This window comes from Macaca mulatta, chromosome 11, assembly GCF_049350105.2.
Source record: "Macaca mulatta isolate MMU2019108-1 chromosome 11, T2T-MMU8v2.0, whole genome shotgun sequence".
NCBI lineage: Eukaryota > Metazoa > Chordata > Mammalia > Primates > Cercopithecidae > Macaca > Macaca mulatta.
Genome location: NC_133416.1, coordinates 72,619,144 through 72,636,618, shown reverse-complemented (window position 1 = coordinate 72,636,618; position 17,475 = coordinate 72,619,144). Strand labels below are relative to the sequence as shown.

At 38.9% G+C, this 17,475-nt stretch overlaps 1 protein-coding gene across 1 annotated transcript in view; it reads right to left on the bottom strand.

Annotated features, from left to right (window-relative positions):
- Positions 1 to 2,847: 2,847 nt before the first annotated feature.
- The window catches only part of MSRB3 (methionine sulfoxide reductase B3), a gene marked incomplete at its 5' end in the record, with an annotated part of 161,350 nt that continues 146,722 nt past the window's right edge, over positions 2,848 to 17,475 (bottom strand). The window contains 2 exon segments of the mRNA NM_001257851.1: positions 2,848 to 3,728; positions 13,095 to 13,192. Of these exon segments, the coding sequence (NP_001244780.1) occupies positions 3,561 to 3,728; positions 13,095 to 13,192 (266 nt within the window). The 3' untranslated portion in view covers positions 2,848 to 3,560.

Sequence of the window (17,475 nt, the reverse complement as noted above, 5' to 3'; positions counted from 1 at the left end):
TCTTGTATACAATAAACATAGGAAAAGGGTTTTTAATGAAAATTCATGTCATTTTTCAAAAGTTTTGAACTGTCTGGAGAAAAATTATTACAAAGCTATCTAAGGCAAAAATAATATTTAACCTTCAAAACAAAAGATAATCCCTGTTACCATTTTTTTTTTTTTATTTAAAGCAAGACTTTTAAACACAATTAATACGGAGAAGTTTTCAAATTGCTACGTCATTTGCATTAAGAATTTAAATGCATCTAAGAAGTGAAGAGTATAAACACATGGGAATGTTCTCTAATACAACAGATATTGCTTTCTTCAGATCCATTCTGTTTGAACGTAGGGCTGTACTTTTTGCATTTTCTAATGGTACAGTAAGAGCTGGAGTGCAGAGAGGGAAAGTCCCATGCACTTCCTATGTTAAATGGCATAACTCCCACAGATCACATACACCTCGCCATATTGACTCAGTTCATTGCACTCCATATCCTGCAAAAATAAATCTAGTGCTCGACAGCTGACATTATTGCTCACTGACGTTTTAGTAATATATTTCTTTCACGTAAGACAGAAATATACTGAAATTTGATACCACTTAAACCCAAAAGCAATCTGGAATTAAACCACATGCATACATCCCACTTTTTTTCAATAGATGTTGCGTTTTTCTTAAAGTTGATCCTGGAAAATGTGGTAAAAGAAAAACTGGCTTTCCTTGAAACAAAGACTAAGGATTAGAAAAAGAAGGGCTTTTTTTGAGTGAAATGTTAAGCCCTGCAACATAAATGAAGGAACAATGACAATCCAGTCTCTGTGGAGAGGCAAGAGGCCTCTGATTGATCCTCCTTGTCTCCCTCAACACTGTGGCCCACATCCCACGGACCCCAGGGGAGGCTATCCCACAGAGCTGGAGCAGCCCAGAGGTGCTGTGTGTGCCTCTGAAGGATGGGCTGCAGGCTGTGGCAAAGCCCGAAGAGACCTATTTCTTTGGCCGCCCCAACATGGAATCCTGGGGTCACTGGGAAATACTAGGGCTTTCTCTGTGAGGTTGGGAAAGACTTCCAGGATGGTCTGGACACTGATGGCTGAGGTCTGGTCTTAAATTTTACACCTCATTTCTAGAAAGACGTGAAGTGTACGAATTCCCGAGTGAATCTAGGGCCCCGGGTGAAATGTCTTGGAATCTGAGGGAGCATCTGGATGCTCAGATGGAAACCTCTTATCGGAGCATCCAGATAAGATCAGGGCTCATCTGGAATCAAGCGTACATTACTATAAAGAGTCTACCGGGATGTCAGGCTTCTTAGAAAGGTGCCTGTAGAGAGAGACATGGAGGAATGTGGACATGGCCACACTGACACTGTTTGTCACAGCTTTTCATTCTAATTTCTTCTTGTTTCTTTAAAATTGTCAAATGTCCCTCTTCTTTTTTTGTCTTAGTGCTTACAAGGAAAGCTGTCAGTCTTCATAAGCTTTCAAAGAGTTACAAAAATACATACATATTTTAAACTACAATTCAAGATTAGCATCCAAAGCTACAAACACGATGTACAATCATCACACACCATACCTTCACACCTGGCTACAGCACTGTTGACTTATATCACCGTTGTTTATACTTGTGAAAACTTTATTGTGCACAGTGACATCCATTCCACCAGACTTAATGTTATAAAGCAACTGAGCAGAGCTTCTCAAAGTAAAACTAGCTGTGTTGCTACAAAGGAAAATTCTGGCTCTTGGCCCAACTGTTTCCATACCAATCAGCTAAGTCAGCCTCCTCTCTGCTTCTTTCCATTTCAAATGCCTGGGCTTTGGCCTTTGAGGCAATTAGAACCAGATCAGTTCAATTTTACAACACTGATCTCAACTGTATAGCAATATAGTGAATTTGCCCTGAGAGTATCAATACATTTTACAAATACTATGAGTCCCAGTTTATACATGAAGAAATAGGCACAGAGAGGCTAAATGGCTTGTCCCTTGTCACACAGAAGATTATGTTGAGTATGAAACTTGAGCTTCCGTTTTAGCTTTCCATGTGAATCCCCATGTCTCTCCAGAGGTCACCTGGAGCTCCGTGCACAAGGAACCCCCCCTTGGATTCTGTTTGTTACTTGTAGTGTCCTGTCAGTTTTTCTGCCCAGCACTGAATTTTTCAGTACTCAAGACTTCATCCTTGATCTTCTCTGCTCTCTCTCATTCCTGCTGCCTTGATGACGTGTGTTGCCCCTAATATTTTATTTTACACAGTGGAATTTACCAAAATGCCCTTCCAGCTGCAGCTGCTTTTAGGTGTGGAGAGAAGGACTTATAAAAAGGTGATGGACAGGCGTTCTTCTTTTTGAATTTTACACCAAGTGGGGCCCAATATTTTACAGTTGTTTTACATTCCAATGCTGCTTTCTTTTTCTTTTCTTTTCTTTTTTTTTTTTCTTTTTGTCAGAATCTCACTCTGTTGCCCAGGCTGGAGTGCAGTGGTGTGATCTCAGCTCACTGCAACCTCCGCCTCCTGGGTTCAAGCAATTCTCCTGACTCAGCCTCCAGAGTAGCTGGGACTACACACATGCGCCACCATGCCCAGCTAGTTTTTGTATTATTATTACTATTATTTTTGAGACAGAGTCTCGCATTGTTGCCCAGGCTGGAGTGCAGTGGTGCAATCTCGGCTCACTGCAAGCTCCACCTCCTGGGTTCACGCCATTCTCCTGCCTCAGCCTCCCGAGTAGCTGGGACTACAGGCGCTCGCCACCTCGCCCGGCTAATTTTTCGTATTTTTAGTACAAACGGGGTTTCACCGTGTTAGTCAGGATGGTCTCGATCTCCTGACCTCGTGATCTGCCCGCCTCAGCCTCCCAAAGTGCTGGGATTATAGGCGTGAGCCATTGCACCGGGCCTCCAATGCTTTCAATGGAAAATAAAATAAAATAAAGGCCTAACAGTGAGGTAATGTTTACTTCTCTGCCACAACACTCAGTATGCCCCTTCAGATCTGGCAACAATTTAACATAAGGAAAGACTTTAGACCTTCACACCCTTTTAGCGAGGAAAAAAAAAAAATGACCTTAGCTCAAACTTTCCACAAAGCTGAGCAGTCTCATTAAGACATCACTCCATCCCTATCTTAGGTGGGTCTGTGCAAAAGCCTCAAGGCCATGTGTCTTGCAGGTCTCCATGCCCTGCACTGCCCAGCTCTGGTCTCTACACTGCAGAGGAGATCTCTATTTTCACATTTGAAGACCATGAACCCTCTGCTTCTGAATCAAAGGGGGAAAAACTGCAAAAGAAGCCATGTGCTCAAAGAAAAGAATGCCAAAGGGTATAAGTGGCTTGTGAAGAAGTTTCACAAAGCTGTCTCCATTTGCTAAAGCTATAAACTGTTATTGATCTAGTCAATAGCAAAATACATGGATGGCCAGGGCTTCTGTTTAAGCAAAAGAAGAAAAAATATCAATAGCACAAAACTGCCCTTATAGTTTTTGAAAAAATATATCTATTAAGATAAACAATTTTGATTTTTTCAATAAGCTGTGCATTAAGTACACTTTGTTTCCATCACTCTCATTACTCTAGAGCTCCGCTTTGTCCACCTGGGCTGGGCTGGCGACCCCACTGCCTCCCTCGGCGGCGTCACTGCTATCCGCAGGTGTGAAAGACAAGGCAGCCGAATTTATGCAGTATCTTTTCCCAGTTGGACGAGGCCCATCATCAAAAATGTGCCCAAGGTGAGCACCACACTGCAAGAGAAGAACAAAACATCAGGGAAAAGCATGTACAAAGCAGGCTTTGAGAGGAATTCACATTAAGCAGTTTAAATGGATGACCAGCCTGTAGAGAAATGAAGGAAACCATCGTGGATGATTTCTAATCCGCCTGTCAATAGCCGCAAAGATGGTTTCTGGCAGGCTTTGTGCCACATGCTGAGAATAAAAAACACCAGAATTGTGCATATCAGAAATCGTTTAAGAGCCACTGTATTTTTTGATCTGTGAAGTCTCTCAGCCGGCTGAAAAATGACTGCAGTAATTTTATGAATCAAGTTGACCCTTGATCTTCCCTTGTAAGAAACATGGCAGAATGAAATCTTTCCCCCTGGCATTACTTTTGGCTTTGGATGGGTGGGTTTCAGATATGCAGAAGTCCACTGAAAAGATACTGTTTAACTGGCCATGACAGAGGTGATGTTTGCTTTCATGGGCAGTAAAACTTAACATCAGACAAGCATTGGATGTTCTTGGAACTCAGCGAAGCAATGGCAAGGCTCAATGGATTTATGTCACAGTCACCAGGGCTGCAAATGTAGCAAAAGGAAACATCTCTAGCGTACACAATTGTTTTTTTCCTGGCTTCCAATAAGTAGAGTGTCATGTTGGCTTCTTTATCCAAATGAACTATAATATAAAGAAAAGGAATAAGCTGTTTAGCTAAAATCAAGTTTACTGACTATTCAAAAAGCTGGGGAAGAAGAGACATAAGGTCTAGACAGAGGCAGAAGGAGCATCATGTTGGTGTTTGAGAGAAATCCAGCCCAGAGAAAGTTTCTCCAAAAAGGCTGGCTCAGTGAATACCCCTACACTAACTGCGTTGATGCTGGGTTCAGCTCCAGGAAAGGAAGGTACATGTCACACTTAGATATCTACTACCCTCTTCCAGCAGGGACAGGGTGAAGGAAATGGAGACACTGGTGCACCATATTCAAGCAGGTTGTGAAAATCCATCATTTATCATGGAACAAAGAAGCCAAAGCCTGGGGTAAATGACTTCCATTCATTCACTTATTAATGGAGTGCCTGCTATATGCCAGGCACTGTTGTACACTCTGGAGTACAGGCAACAATACCTGGCCTCATAGAGCTTACATTCTAGTGGGAGAGACAAACAGTACACAAGAAAACAAGTGAACTATAAAGCATGGAAGGTAGAAAGCAATGCTAAGGGAGGAAAAAAGGAAGGTGATATGAAATGTTAGGGTGGTGAGAAGAGGCCTACCTGGGGTGACTTTGGAATAAGGATCTGGAGGAAGTGTATCTCTAGGGGAGGGCATTTTGAGGACAGGGAAGAGTCATGATTTAGGTAAGAGTATGAGAGAAAAAGCATATCAATGATTCGTTAATTCTCACTGTGCTGGTTTGGTGTATAAAACACTTACAAGTTTCAAGGGAAGAGTATGAATTGACAAGGGACTGGGGCTGAGATACCAAATGGAGATGAAGAGAGAAAAATGAGGGAAGGCGCTCATTACAATGAAAAGCACTAGAATCTTAGTTTCGCTGTTGAACATGCTAAGCTCAATTCTCAAGCGTTCCCTAGTTATTAATAAATAGCAGAAATAGCAACTTTGACTGTATGGCACTTCCATGTTAAAAGTGCATTCTCATTTCACTGCCAGCAAACTCTGTCAGTTTATTAAAGAGCTAAAAATGAACCCTGAACTGATTTGATCTATTGCCTAGAAAATATGAAACAGGCCTAAAAAACAAATCTTGTATTATTTTACCACATTCTATGCAGGTTTAGGTAATATCAAGGCTGACAGCTCAGATTGCTTTTCCTTTCTATAAACAATTGATGCCAAATTTTTAGGCATCCACAGCTAAGATGAACCAGTAAAAATACATATGCTTGCCCAATGGACACAGGAAAACACCCATTTCTGCCTGCCAAAATAGTCAAGGTGCCGTCCAACGGGAACTAGTGCTCTCGGTGACCAGTGTGGGTGCACAATTACTGATCTCAGATGCAGCTCCAGCACTTGGAACACTTGGCAGTTAAGAGATGAAGTTTTCACATACCTACAAGCCTTAGGGGTGTGTGTGTGTGTGTGTGTGTTTAATGAGAGAATGCAGCTATCTGGGAAAAATAAGTGATATTGCCTTTGCTAATAATCTCTTGAGCATCTTTAGAAAATATTTCTATTTATTCTACACCAAAAATAAAGCATAGTAAGGATATATTTGAAGGTGTTTAAGAATAAGTTATACGGTCTTAATTTCCCAAATCATATTTTAAAAATCCAAATTATAGTAATTGAATCTGTTGAATTGGGTTTTCAACCTATAGTTTCATTTGCTAATCTGGAACTAGTATTCTGGTTAAATAGAAAGGAAAACACTGATTCTAGGTGTGTCCCTAATACAAGGCAAAAGAAAAAGGAGAAGTGAGGAAGAGAAATTATAGTTAGAAAAAGACAATGAAAACCATTTGCTAACAAATATATGGGTTGAGGATGGAGGTAGAAAAATCCTCAGAAACAGATTGAGTCCCCTGAAAATGATAGTTATGGCTTCATTATACTTGCCACAGGGTGCTCTGGAAGACTCACAGCAGCCTTAAGTTACTGAGGGAGTAGCATCATCTCAAAACATAGAAAGGTGTTCATCCGTATCTGTGGCACCACATACATGCCCACCCCACTGCCAACAAAGCCATTTGTCTGAGGGAAGCCTAACCATGCAGTACCATTCGTGCCTCCTCCCACGTAAACCTAGTCTCCCAGAAAGGACTGTTACCTGGTTTCTTTGAAAAGTGCACAAGCCTTAAAGGCTCCTTCCTGAGAGGATGCGCATGGAGCCCATTCTTTGCAGCTTCTAGTCCTGGGAAAGCTGGGAGGATAAATGGTAGTTGCCAGAGATGCATTGTTTCTTTTAGCTGCCTGCAAGCTCTGCCTCCCAGGTCCCAGCCAACTGGCAATGTGTTAAGGTCTCTCAGCACAATTGGTTGTAACTGAAATAAACTGGTTGCCCGATGAAGAAATCGCTGAGACCTGCTGTTAATGATTTATTTCAGGATAGAATCTTTAGTGTGCATTTTGAACGTTATTTTTAATGGTTATGTGTTTCTTTATTTCTCAGGTAAATGTACCTGAATATTCTGGTCTTCATTCTGAAGAGCATCAGATGATTGTTTAAAAGAAAAAATTTGAATTCTCACAAGAATCCTTTGTCACCTAAACCTCCTACTCAGAAACGCTGGCAGCTGAAGAATCTGCAGAGAACCAAGGGAAAGGACCCCCCTAAAATAAGTGTTTGAGCATCAAATTTAACATAATTCCTTAAAATCTGACTGCAGCTCTCAATTGTATACATAAGAAACACAAATAGTGTATTCAACACAGTTACATTTTTCTGCACTGATGTATTTCCCACTGTCTTAGAGGTTTTTCTCCTAGCTATTCCTAGGATGTTCAGGCTTTATTATTGTCATTTTCTCTTAAGTGTTTGATCTATGAAATGAAGCATTTTCAAAGCAGGGCTTTTACACTTGGGCACATGGGGCAGGATGGGAAGTTTTAAGAAAAGCAATCTACTTTGCCAGTAGTATTCTATTTTCTCCCAGTGTTATTGAAGACACTTGTGTGTAAGTGGGGGCTTTTTTCCTCTGTGCTTGTGATATTAATCTTTTGCCAAGGAAATGACTGTGAAGTCACCAGTTTAGCATTATGATTTTACTGAAAGATCAAGAAAAAGAGAGATGGGCTGTGAGTCTGAAGCCCTATTGTAACATATGTGTATCTTTAATCATCAGCAATATGTGAGTTGTCATCTGTAGAAGATTAATAAGGTTTGGGGTTTTTACCAAAAACTACTTAACTTTTGAAAAATACTTTCTATTGGTGCATATTTACCTTTCTGTTGATTTCGCTGACTTAAAACAAATTAATAATGATCTTAAACAAACTTAAGGGACTACACCATAGACTCAAGCAGTAATAGCAGAACTCATAAATAGACTCCAACACGGGCAATTTCAGAGATCTGATGGTTTCTGCAAAGAATATTACAAAAAGTTAAGTGATTTATTAGTCTCCCATTTGCTCCAGATGTAGAATTTTGATCTGAAGAGGGACGAATTCCCCAAGTATTCTAGAAGGAACTTACTTCACTGAACTACAGGTTAAACTGTGGAAATCTTACCTCTTTGCACTGAATTTAAACTCCTGACAAAGTGTTGCTTAACAGGCTGGGGTTGGAGGATTAGGGAGAGGCTGTCAAATAATTATTCATAGTAGTCAGTGAAACTGGAATAGAAGCGATGTATTTTATCACTAGTTGAAAATATAAATTAAATTAAGGAAAATTCTTTATGGCTGCAAATTGTTACAAAATGGCTGCAGCTGGAGGGAAAATACATGTGCCCACCAAAGTGAGTAAATTTAAGATGAAGATCCTCTTTGGAAGAGATAACTGAAATGTAATTCCTCAATTCAGTAGGTGGAATAACGAAAGAGAACAAATACAATTGCAACCAAAATCAGAATATAACAGGGTACCCATAGGCAGCAATTATAATGAAGACAGTGAAGAATCTCTCCCACCCTTGCTTGTTTTCAGTGCTGTCAATGCAAAGATTAGGCAGTGTGCTATTTCCTACACAACAATTCTTTTAGAAGAACCTCACTGCAAGACTTGTAGAAAAAGTAGTGACAGGACTGAACCAATCTTAACTCTCTCAGTAAAAATTTACTAAAAACATTATCTGAGAAGCCACTGGACACACGGACAAACCTCTTTACAATGTACTGTAAAGAGGTGGTAGGATATTGGCTCCCAATGAGTCTACAATTCCTATGCAAATATGAAGCCTAATTCACTGCATGCATGGTGTCATCCCTACCACAATTTTTTTTAAAAAAAGAATCCTAAGCACTAAAGTGAGAATTAGGTAGGAACCAAAAGAACAATGAAATATTGCCATATTGCCAAACTGCTGATCAGGTTGAGTCGATTTACGTTTTGTCCATGAAAGCTCAGTTCATTTGTAGAAGTTGGCAGTTAAAGGTTCTTTGTATTTAGATATTACATCTTTACCAAAAGGAGAGAAATACACCACATAATATATCCAACAGAAAATGTCTACAACACACTAAAAGCATCTAATAGATTTTTTATAACACAAAACATATTGAGGCAATTCAGTCCAGAGAAAAGATAAGCCACATAAATAAAAAATACAACAATGATTTTAGAAAGAGAGCAAACCAGGTAAGTTTCCCACATTATCTCACCAGCAAAAATAATAATAAAAAATAATAAAATAAAACCCTTAAAAAATGGGAGAAGTTGGCTGCATAAATGTCTTCTTTTGAGAAGTGTTTGTTCATATCCTTCACCTACTTTTTGATGGGTTTGTTTTTTATCTTGTAAATTTGTTTAAGTTCTTTGTAGATTCTGAATATTAGCCCTTTGTCAGATGGATAGATTGCAAAAATTTTTTCCCATTCAGTTGGTTGCCTGTTCACTCTGATCATAGTTTCTTTTGCTGTGCAAAAGCTCTTTACCTCAATTAGATCCCATTTGTCAATTACACCATGGAATACTATGCAGCCATAAAAAAGGAAGAGTTCATGTCCTTTGCAGGGACATGGATGAAGCTGGAAGCCATCATTCTCAGCAAACTAACACAGGAACGGAAAACCAAACACCACATGTTCTCACTCATAAGTGGGAGTTGAACAATGAGAACACATGGACACAGTGAGGGGAACATCACACACCAGGGCCTGTCGGGGGATTGGGGACTAGGGGAGGGATAGCATTAGGAGAAATACCTAATGTAGATGACGGGTTGATGGGTGCAGCAAACCACCATGGCACGTGTATACCTATGTAACAAATCTGCACGTTCTGCATGTTTCCCAGAACTTAAAGCATAATAAAAAATAATAAAATAAAATAAACGGGAGAAGTTCTGAGCAAGAGAAGAGACTACATGAACTGAAAAACTATAAGGTAAAAAAAGATAAAGAGATAATGAAAAAATAGTGCTAAAATGAGAAACTAGGAAGTAAAATACAAGTGACTGTTCTAGCATGGGAACTATTAAATCTTTTATTTTATCAAGTCAAGGTAAAAAATGATGCTTAGAAAAAGGAAAATTTTAAAAAAAAGAAAATTGTAAAACAAAAGGAAAGTAAATGTGCATGGAACACACAAATAAAAGACAGAGAAATTGAAATGAAAGATACCCAGTCCACTTGAATTCAGTATGCTGTTTTTGTGCTTAGGTGGCAGACACCCCCTCCTCCATCCACAAGGGCAAGTGTGTGGCACACATACTATTCGTTAGTGCTGGAACCTCATTCTCTCCTACGTGGAACTTACTTTACTCCAAAGTATGTATTTTCATACATGCCTTAGCAGAACAAATTCCTCTCCCTCTTTTCTTTAAATTTAAGAGTTCTATTTAAGAAAGGGTCAAACACTTTCTAAATATGAGAAGTGAAGGTTGTGGAAAAAGAAGTCAAAAGGGAGCAGGTCTGTAATGGTTCATCATACAACTGTTAGGAAAGAACAGGAACAGTCACCTTGGGCTTTAACTGCGGGGCCAACAGCTATCCTTGGTTTAGCTTGACTTCTTTTAGGAATGTTGCCTAATTTTGGCATTGTTTGTGGGTTTCATTTCTCTTTGGTCACTGTAGGATATCTTAATAATGATCTTTCCTAGACTATTACTGATGTTATCTCTGTGACTGGCACAGAGAAAGAAAGAAGTTTATTCCAACAGTGAATTATAAGAATTTGTCACAAAGAGATTGGAGAGTAGGGTCATAAGGAAAGTTAATATCTTATGCTTCATTTTTCTGTGGCTTTTAAATTTAGTTTTCATAAGATTCAATGTTTGAAAATGGGTTCTGAGTGAAAACGAGAAAAAAACGATCATGTAACAGCATTTGTAGCTTGAAAAGGAAAAGAAACAATGATAAGTCTTAAAAGAGGTTTACTAAATACTGTGTACCTAAGTTACAAATTAATGTGAGCCATCCTACTTATAGTTTACCTTTTTGTGACAGTTATAAAATCATCGATCAAATTTAATTGAATTTAAAGTAAATTGCAGGTTGGGCACGGTGGCTCATGCCTGTAGTCCCAGCACTTTGGGAGGCTGAGGTGAGTGGATCTCTTGAGCTCAGGAGTTCAAGACCAGCTGGGCAACATGGTGAAACCCCGTCTCTACCAAAATTACAAAAAGTTATCCGGGTGTGGTGGTGCGTACCTGTGATCCCAGCTACTTGGGAGGTTGAGGTGAGAGGATTGCTTGAGCTCAGCAGGTGGAGGGTGCCGTGAGCCAAGATTGTGCCACCGCACTCCAGCCTGGGCGACAGAGTGAAACCCCATTTCAAAAACAAACAAAAAACAAACAAAAAAATCCCCAAAACTAAATTGCATTAAGCCAACTGCTGGAAGATCATGGGATTTTTAAATTTTAATGACTCTTTTCAAGCTGTCTATCTATCTGGGCACCATAAAGAGCTCTGGAGAGTACCCTAATTCAAGTCTCAGCTCCGCCACTTAAATCCACATAAACTGACCCAAGTTTAATTGTTCTCTTTGTGCGTCAGTTTCCTCAACTGTAACATAACAGAGAAAAAAAAGTACCTACCTCAGAAGGTTATTGTGAGCATTAACCAGAAGAGCTTTTAAAAATGCTGCTCCCCACACTAAACCCGTCCAATTACATTAGACCCTCTGTGGGTGAAACCCAGCACTAGAAAGTTCCACTATCACCATCAGAGACTCCATTCTGAGAAACAAGAGTGAGCTGAAAATGTGATTCAGATAAAATATGAAGTCTAATTTTCAAGGGAGAGAGTAGTCCTCACACTTGGAGGACAGGAAACTTGCCAGTCTTTTTTTTTTTTAAATAAAAACAAAAATTCATCAGACGGTTAGGTTCAAACCAATCTCCCTCCCTACTTGGTAGTAAATATGCCACCTACTCCCTAAAAATCTTGTGCCTGGTGGAGGGGGTTAAAGAAAAATGGATAAAGGGCAGGTAAAGAATGCTGAGGGAGGCCCATATGGAAATCACTTTGCTATTACAGCTGCCTGATCATGCCCCTGTACCTCTGATATGTCCAACAGATTCCCCAACAAAATACCCTGTGGGGTCAATAACTTTCAATGCCACAATATTGCAAACTTTACATTTCACTTATTTAAAGCAGATTAAAAGAACAAGACTGACTTCCATAGAATACGCAGCTGCTCTTATTCCATGTAGATGGAGATTCTATGTCTCTGTGTTTAAGCACAAAATACCCACAAGTTCAAGTATCTCGATTGTGGGTGTCAGATTAACTATTTTTGCCTCCTCCTCAACACATGCTCATTTGTTTCCTTAGAGCCAGCATTAATTTGGTTAGAGCAGATGGACAGAACTAATTAGAAAATTATTGGAAATGAGGATGTCTGTATATGAGGAGAAGCAAAAAAGGAATTACCTTATCTCATATAGCTGACCTACCACTGAACTTTCACTTCCCACAGCCTCTCTTCAACCACCTTCCTCACACCCACATAAAAAAAGCCATTTCTGAGGTCTTCCTTGATTGTCTTTGGATCACTGCCATTAGAGGCATTCTGACTGAACAGTGGGTACACAGAACTGCAAGGAGAGGGAGATTATCAAAAATATCAGGTTATACAAAGCCACATAATGAATCTTCATATGCCCCAGGAACAGCCCACTCTTCACTTTACCGAGCCAATTGAAGATGATTTTTTCCTACCACTGATTTTGTTTAATAGTGGTGAAGCCAATAACTGGCTTTTACTTTATTTTATTTTATTTTATTTATTTGACATGGTCTTGCTCTGTTCCCCAGGCTGGAGTTTTATTTATTTATTTATTTGACAGGGTCTTGCTCTGTTGCCCAAGTTGGGGTACAGTGCACGATCACAGCTCACTGCAGCCTCCTGGGCTGCAGCAATTCTCCTGCCTCAGTCCCCTGAGTAGCTAGAACTACAGGCATATGCTACCATGCTCTGCTAAGTTTTAAAATATTTTCTGTAGAGACGAGGTCTCACTATGTTGCCCGGACTGGTCTTGAACTCCTGGCCTCAAGTGATCCTCCCCACTCGTCCCTCTCGAAGTGTGGGATTACAGGCATGAGCTATCATGCCGGCCTTAACATTCCACTAGACTTGCTAAACACCTGAACATAGGCATCCCTCGGACTTCATATAGACTTCGTCAAGCTTGTCTGTCCTTCTTGTGACCAGTCACTTGGCCTTAGTTGCTATATTTAGCATAACCAGGAGTCCTGAAAGTGTTTGCAATGCAGAGGGAGCAGTGTATTGGATTTTCAGAAAGGATGAACTCACCTGAGAGCAGCTTGTTTCCACCCTGTGCATCCCATGGGAAAAGTCATCTGTGAATGTGATTGCCTCAGAACCGATCACATCGTGGAATGAAGGCCAACCTGGGGCACAGCAGGCACAAGAACCAAAGCAGAGACGAGAGTTACATAGCCTTGGGTTAGAATGCATTTTAAAGAATACTAAGCAAATAATGAAAATCCTTAGTGTATGTTTAACATTTCAACCTGAAAAAAAGAAAGGTCAAAAGCTGAAGGAAAATATATTTTACAAGAGTACAGTAATTTTTTAACCCCTTCCTCACATTCAGATTACAGTTGCATTGGGGTTTGGTGCTTCATGAGACATTCTTAGACCATCCAATAGTTTTCTAAAGCATCCTTGAACTTAGAAGGTTCTCTCTCACCACTCTTTCTCTTGTCTTCAGAGTCACTGGGCATGGCCCTGAAGCACTAAGAATCTTCCATTATGATGTTTTCCAAAACACAATTAGTTGGTCTGGCTGTTAACTTTTCAACTACTCCATGTCTCCTTAGAAAGCAAGCTTTTTCAGTACTTAGTTTAGATAGTTAAAATATTTTTTAAAAAAAACAACTATCCTGTTATCACCATCCTCATCTAATTTCCTGGAACAAGGGCTATCTGGAAATCGTAGCATCTATCTACTTTTATGGGCAAGAAGCTTGTTCACTTCACAGGCGACTCATAGAGCATCAGTCCTCAGACATCTCTGGGTAGCACCTTGTCTCAAAGAGCATCTAGTTCCAATTTTTATTTATTCTAGTGATTTTAAAAATATATGCACACTTTAAGAAACTTGATGGTAAATGGATCATAAGATTGTACAAATGTTTTGAGTGTACAGTCAGGTTTTATTGTTTTTATGTTTTTATGGCATGTTTTTATGTTTTCCCAAAATATGTCTGGAGTTACTGAGCTGAAGCCTGAATCCCCAAAATGATGAAAGAGGGGCGATATTGCTGAAGTGCTGGTGCATTTTTTTTTTCTTTTTCACAAGTCAAATTTACTTCTGCAGAAAGGAAGAAGCTTGTTAAGAACCTGGTGCTTTGTGGTAATACATCTATTGAAAGAAAACAGAATGCAAACTTCAACAACATGATTTGCAGTTTCAAACAAAACAAATCAGATTAGGCCAAATCCCCCAAGTTCCCTCATCTCCCACAGTGCAAGAGTATAGTATTGATAGTCAGTGCTAGATTTAACACCGAGAGTTTTAACACTTTCCAATTCCTTGATTTGAGCTCAAAATTGCTACAAAGCACCAGGAAAACCTTAACTTTCCAGGCTATACCCTTTCACAAAAATTAATTATGCTGAGACATACTAGTATTCTTAAGAAAATGAGTATCTTCCCATTTTCTAAATTCTAAAGAGAATTTCAATATATTCCAGGCTATAATATTTGGTTCACAATGGTTACTTGACACATTTAGGGGTTCTTCTTTGTTAATAATAGAAGTGCCAATTGCTAGTGAAAACAGGTTTAATGGTGATATTTGAGGACATTGAAAAATAAAGTCATTTATCTATGAAAAGAAAGAAAACGTTCTGTATTTTCCTTTTTAACCTTCAAGGGCATAACTCATTTAATTGCAATTTAAGGCAACTAATATTATGGGAGGGACACACTTGATTTAGTAGTAAACAGGCAAACAGGTTTAGGAGTTTCGTTGTTGTGTTAAATTTACTATAAAACTACCTTACCCCAGCACCACATAGTCCTATTCCTAGAATTCAAAATAGGTATAGAGAAATAGATATACACACATATATTTTTCCTTTATGCTACATTGCATCTTATATTTATTTATCTTGTTCTAGACATCACCCTGGATTTGTAATTTATTTTCATGCCTTCCTCCCTAACTAGTTAGTGAACACCTTGAAGGCAGAGTCTAACCTCATTGACCTGAGTATTCTTATTGCCTAACACAGTGTCCAGTACAAAGGCACAACTCAAATGTTTCTTAAACTGATTTCCAGTTAGCCTTAAATAAGCAAATGAGATCAACAATTACAGCACATCAGAGAGTTCCACAAGAAAGAGAAAGAATAAAATCGTACTGCTTACAGACTAAATTAGGAAATGTCAATGCTAGTTTCTCACTGCAGTACCCAACTTGGCTCAATCACTGTAATTAAGCCTCTTTATGTAGGGGAGAGGTTTACTTCTTGTGTATTTAGGAGAGGAGAAACATGAAGTTCATATAGTTCACTCATTTTACAAGGTTTTGGGGGTGGGAGGGAGGAGAAAGATAAGTTATTTGCCAAGGTTACACAGGCAGTAAGTAGCAAAACCAAAACTAGGATATGAATACTCTGACTTTAGGACTCTCTTCTCATGTTCTACTTTCTTCCTCAATTTTTTCTACCTGAATTAGATATGCACAGGATTTTCCAGAAAACTATATTCAAGAATAGAGCAGGATGAGGGAGGTTGAAACAGAGTGCAGGTCTCAAAAGATTTCAGTGTTTCTGGGAAACTGTTGATGCTTGAATAGTTTGTTGTTTACCACGGCATTATTTAAACATTAGAAGAGACACTCAAAAAATAAAAATAAATAAAGATATTTCAAAACTCCCAAAAACTCACAATCTCCCTTTGCCCTGTAGAAGAGATGGCAGTTTTCAAAATGGAATATTCAATATGTCAACCCAAATCTTGATTAGTGGAGATGGACAGGAAAAACCACGCTGGAGACTGTAACTCCCTGTGGTGGAACACACATTTCAAAAGAGAATCATGACTAACTTGGCCAATAAGGTTAACAAAGGAGAATGCTGAGTTGCTTTGCTAGACTTCTCAGAAAAAGTGACATTCTATAAAAGAGTACATCAGAAAGGTAAGTACTTAATGACAATCAAACTAAGAAGGACCTTCCCACAATAATAAATTGTCTTATGGCAGGGAAGCCACAGTGATGACAGCACTTTGAAAACGGAATTCCCTCATCATGTGAAAGTATTTAAAGAAGGAACTCTTCACTGCTGTAAAAATCCTCAAAGGAAACCTTGCCCCCACTCCTAATAATAAGGAAAGTGCTTCAAAGGGTGATAGGCAAAGACTGAAGCAATCTGCGTCTTGTTGAGAAAATTATCTTGAGCAAAAGGGTGGGGGAAGGGGAGTGTGTTTATGTCAGTTTTGACATTAAAGAAAGATAATCCATCCTCCTTTCTCTAGGATTTTCCTTTTGGTCTTCCAACAAAACATTATTTGTTTTGGATGCATTCCATGCACTTTTTAAAAGAAAAGTCATGTGAAAACCTGTATAAGCAGTGTCAGTTCACCCCACCCCCAATACATCCCTTAGTTTCTATTTGATGAGACTGGATTAGGCCTATTATAATTTCATTTCAAATAATATAAACTGTACATTTTAGATATTAGCCTATTATTATCAAGCCTATTATTAGCCCTTATTTTCAATAAATAGTTTCACCCCTCAAAGAATTCCCATCTCTAGATAGCAAATAAATATATGTAGTACAACTGAAGCAGGCAGGTTGAAATATGGCAGTTCTGCCTCAATTTTATTCACCTATCAGGCCACACTCATCTGCAGATATAATATCATACTACTCATATCATGTGAAGCAAGTCCAGAATATGCTCATCTTCGTCTCAAATATAAGAGCAAGTGATCCAGATTAGTTGTTTTAGCTTCTTTGGTTGGTGCTTGCTATATCATCTACACTAGAATGGATTTTTTTAGATTGCAGTATAAATAATTATTCCCCCTCCAACCCATAATTGAATAATGGCATAGCTCTCCAGTAGTATTCTGTTGACAAATTCTAAATGCTTCATGCCAACTGCCTCATAAGGAAAACTTTCTTAGCTCTCCATCCCAATCAATCCCACCTTCTTTAAAAAAATCTGTGAAACATGTTGTTAAAGTTAGCAACAGAGTGTAAACAAGTTGAAGCCAATTCTATCTGTATCATGTCTAGAAAATGTGGCCCTCATTGTCCTATTCTTAATTTAACAAGAACTGCTATTCAGCTTCCACTTCCCCTAATCCTTCCCCACCCTAAAATAAAAATTAGAAACCTTGGTAGTCAGCTACATGACTCATCTGTAGAACCTAGCAGAAACTACTCATGAATGAGAACTTATTGAATTGAAAGGTAATTACACATGTTTTGTTATTTTCAAATGTAAAGTAAGTTTGAACACAATGAATCCCACTGGGTTTGGGTGATGATTCAATAATGATGATACATATTTTAGCACAGTTTTGATGAGACAAGCTGGAGGTATAGGTCCTTATTTGTGTGTGTATCAGTCCTCACAGCTCTCTAATTCCAGGCCATATTTCTTTTCTTTTTTTTAATTTATTTATTATTATTATACTTTAAGTTGTAG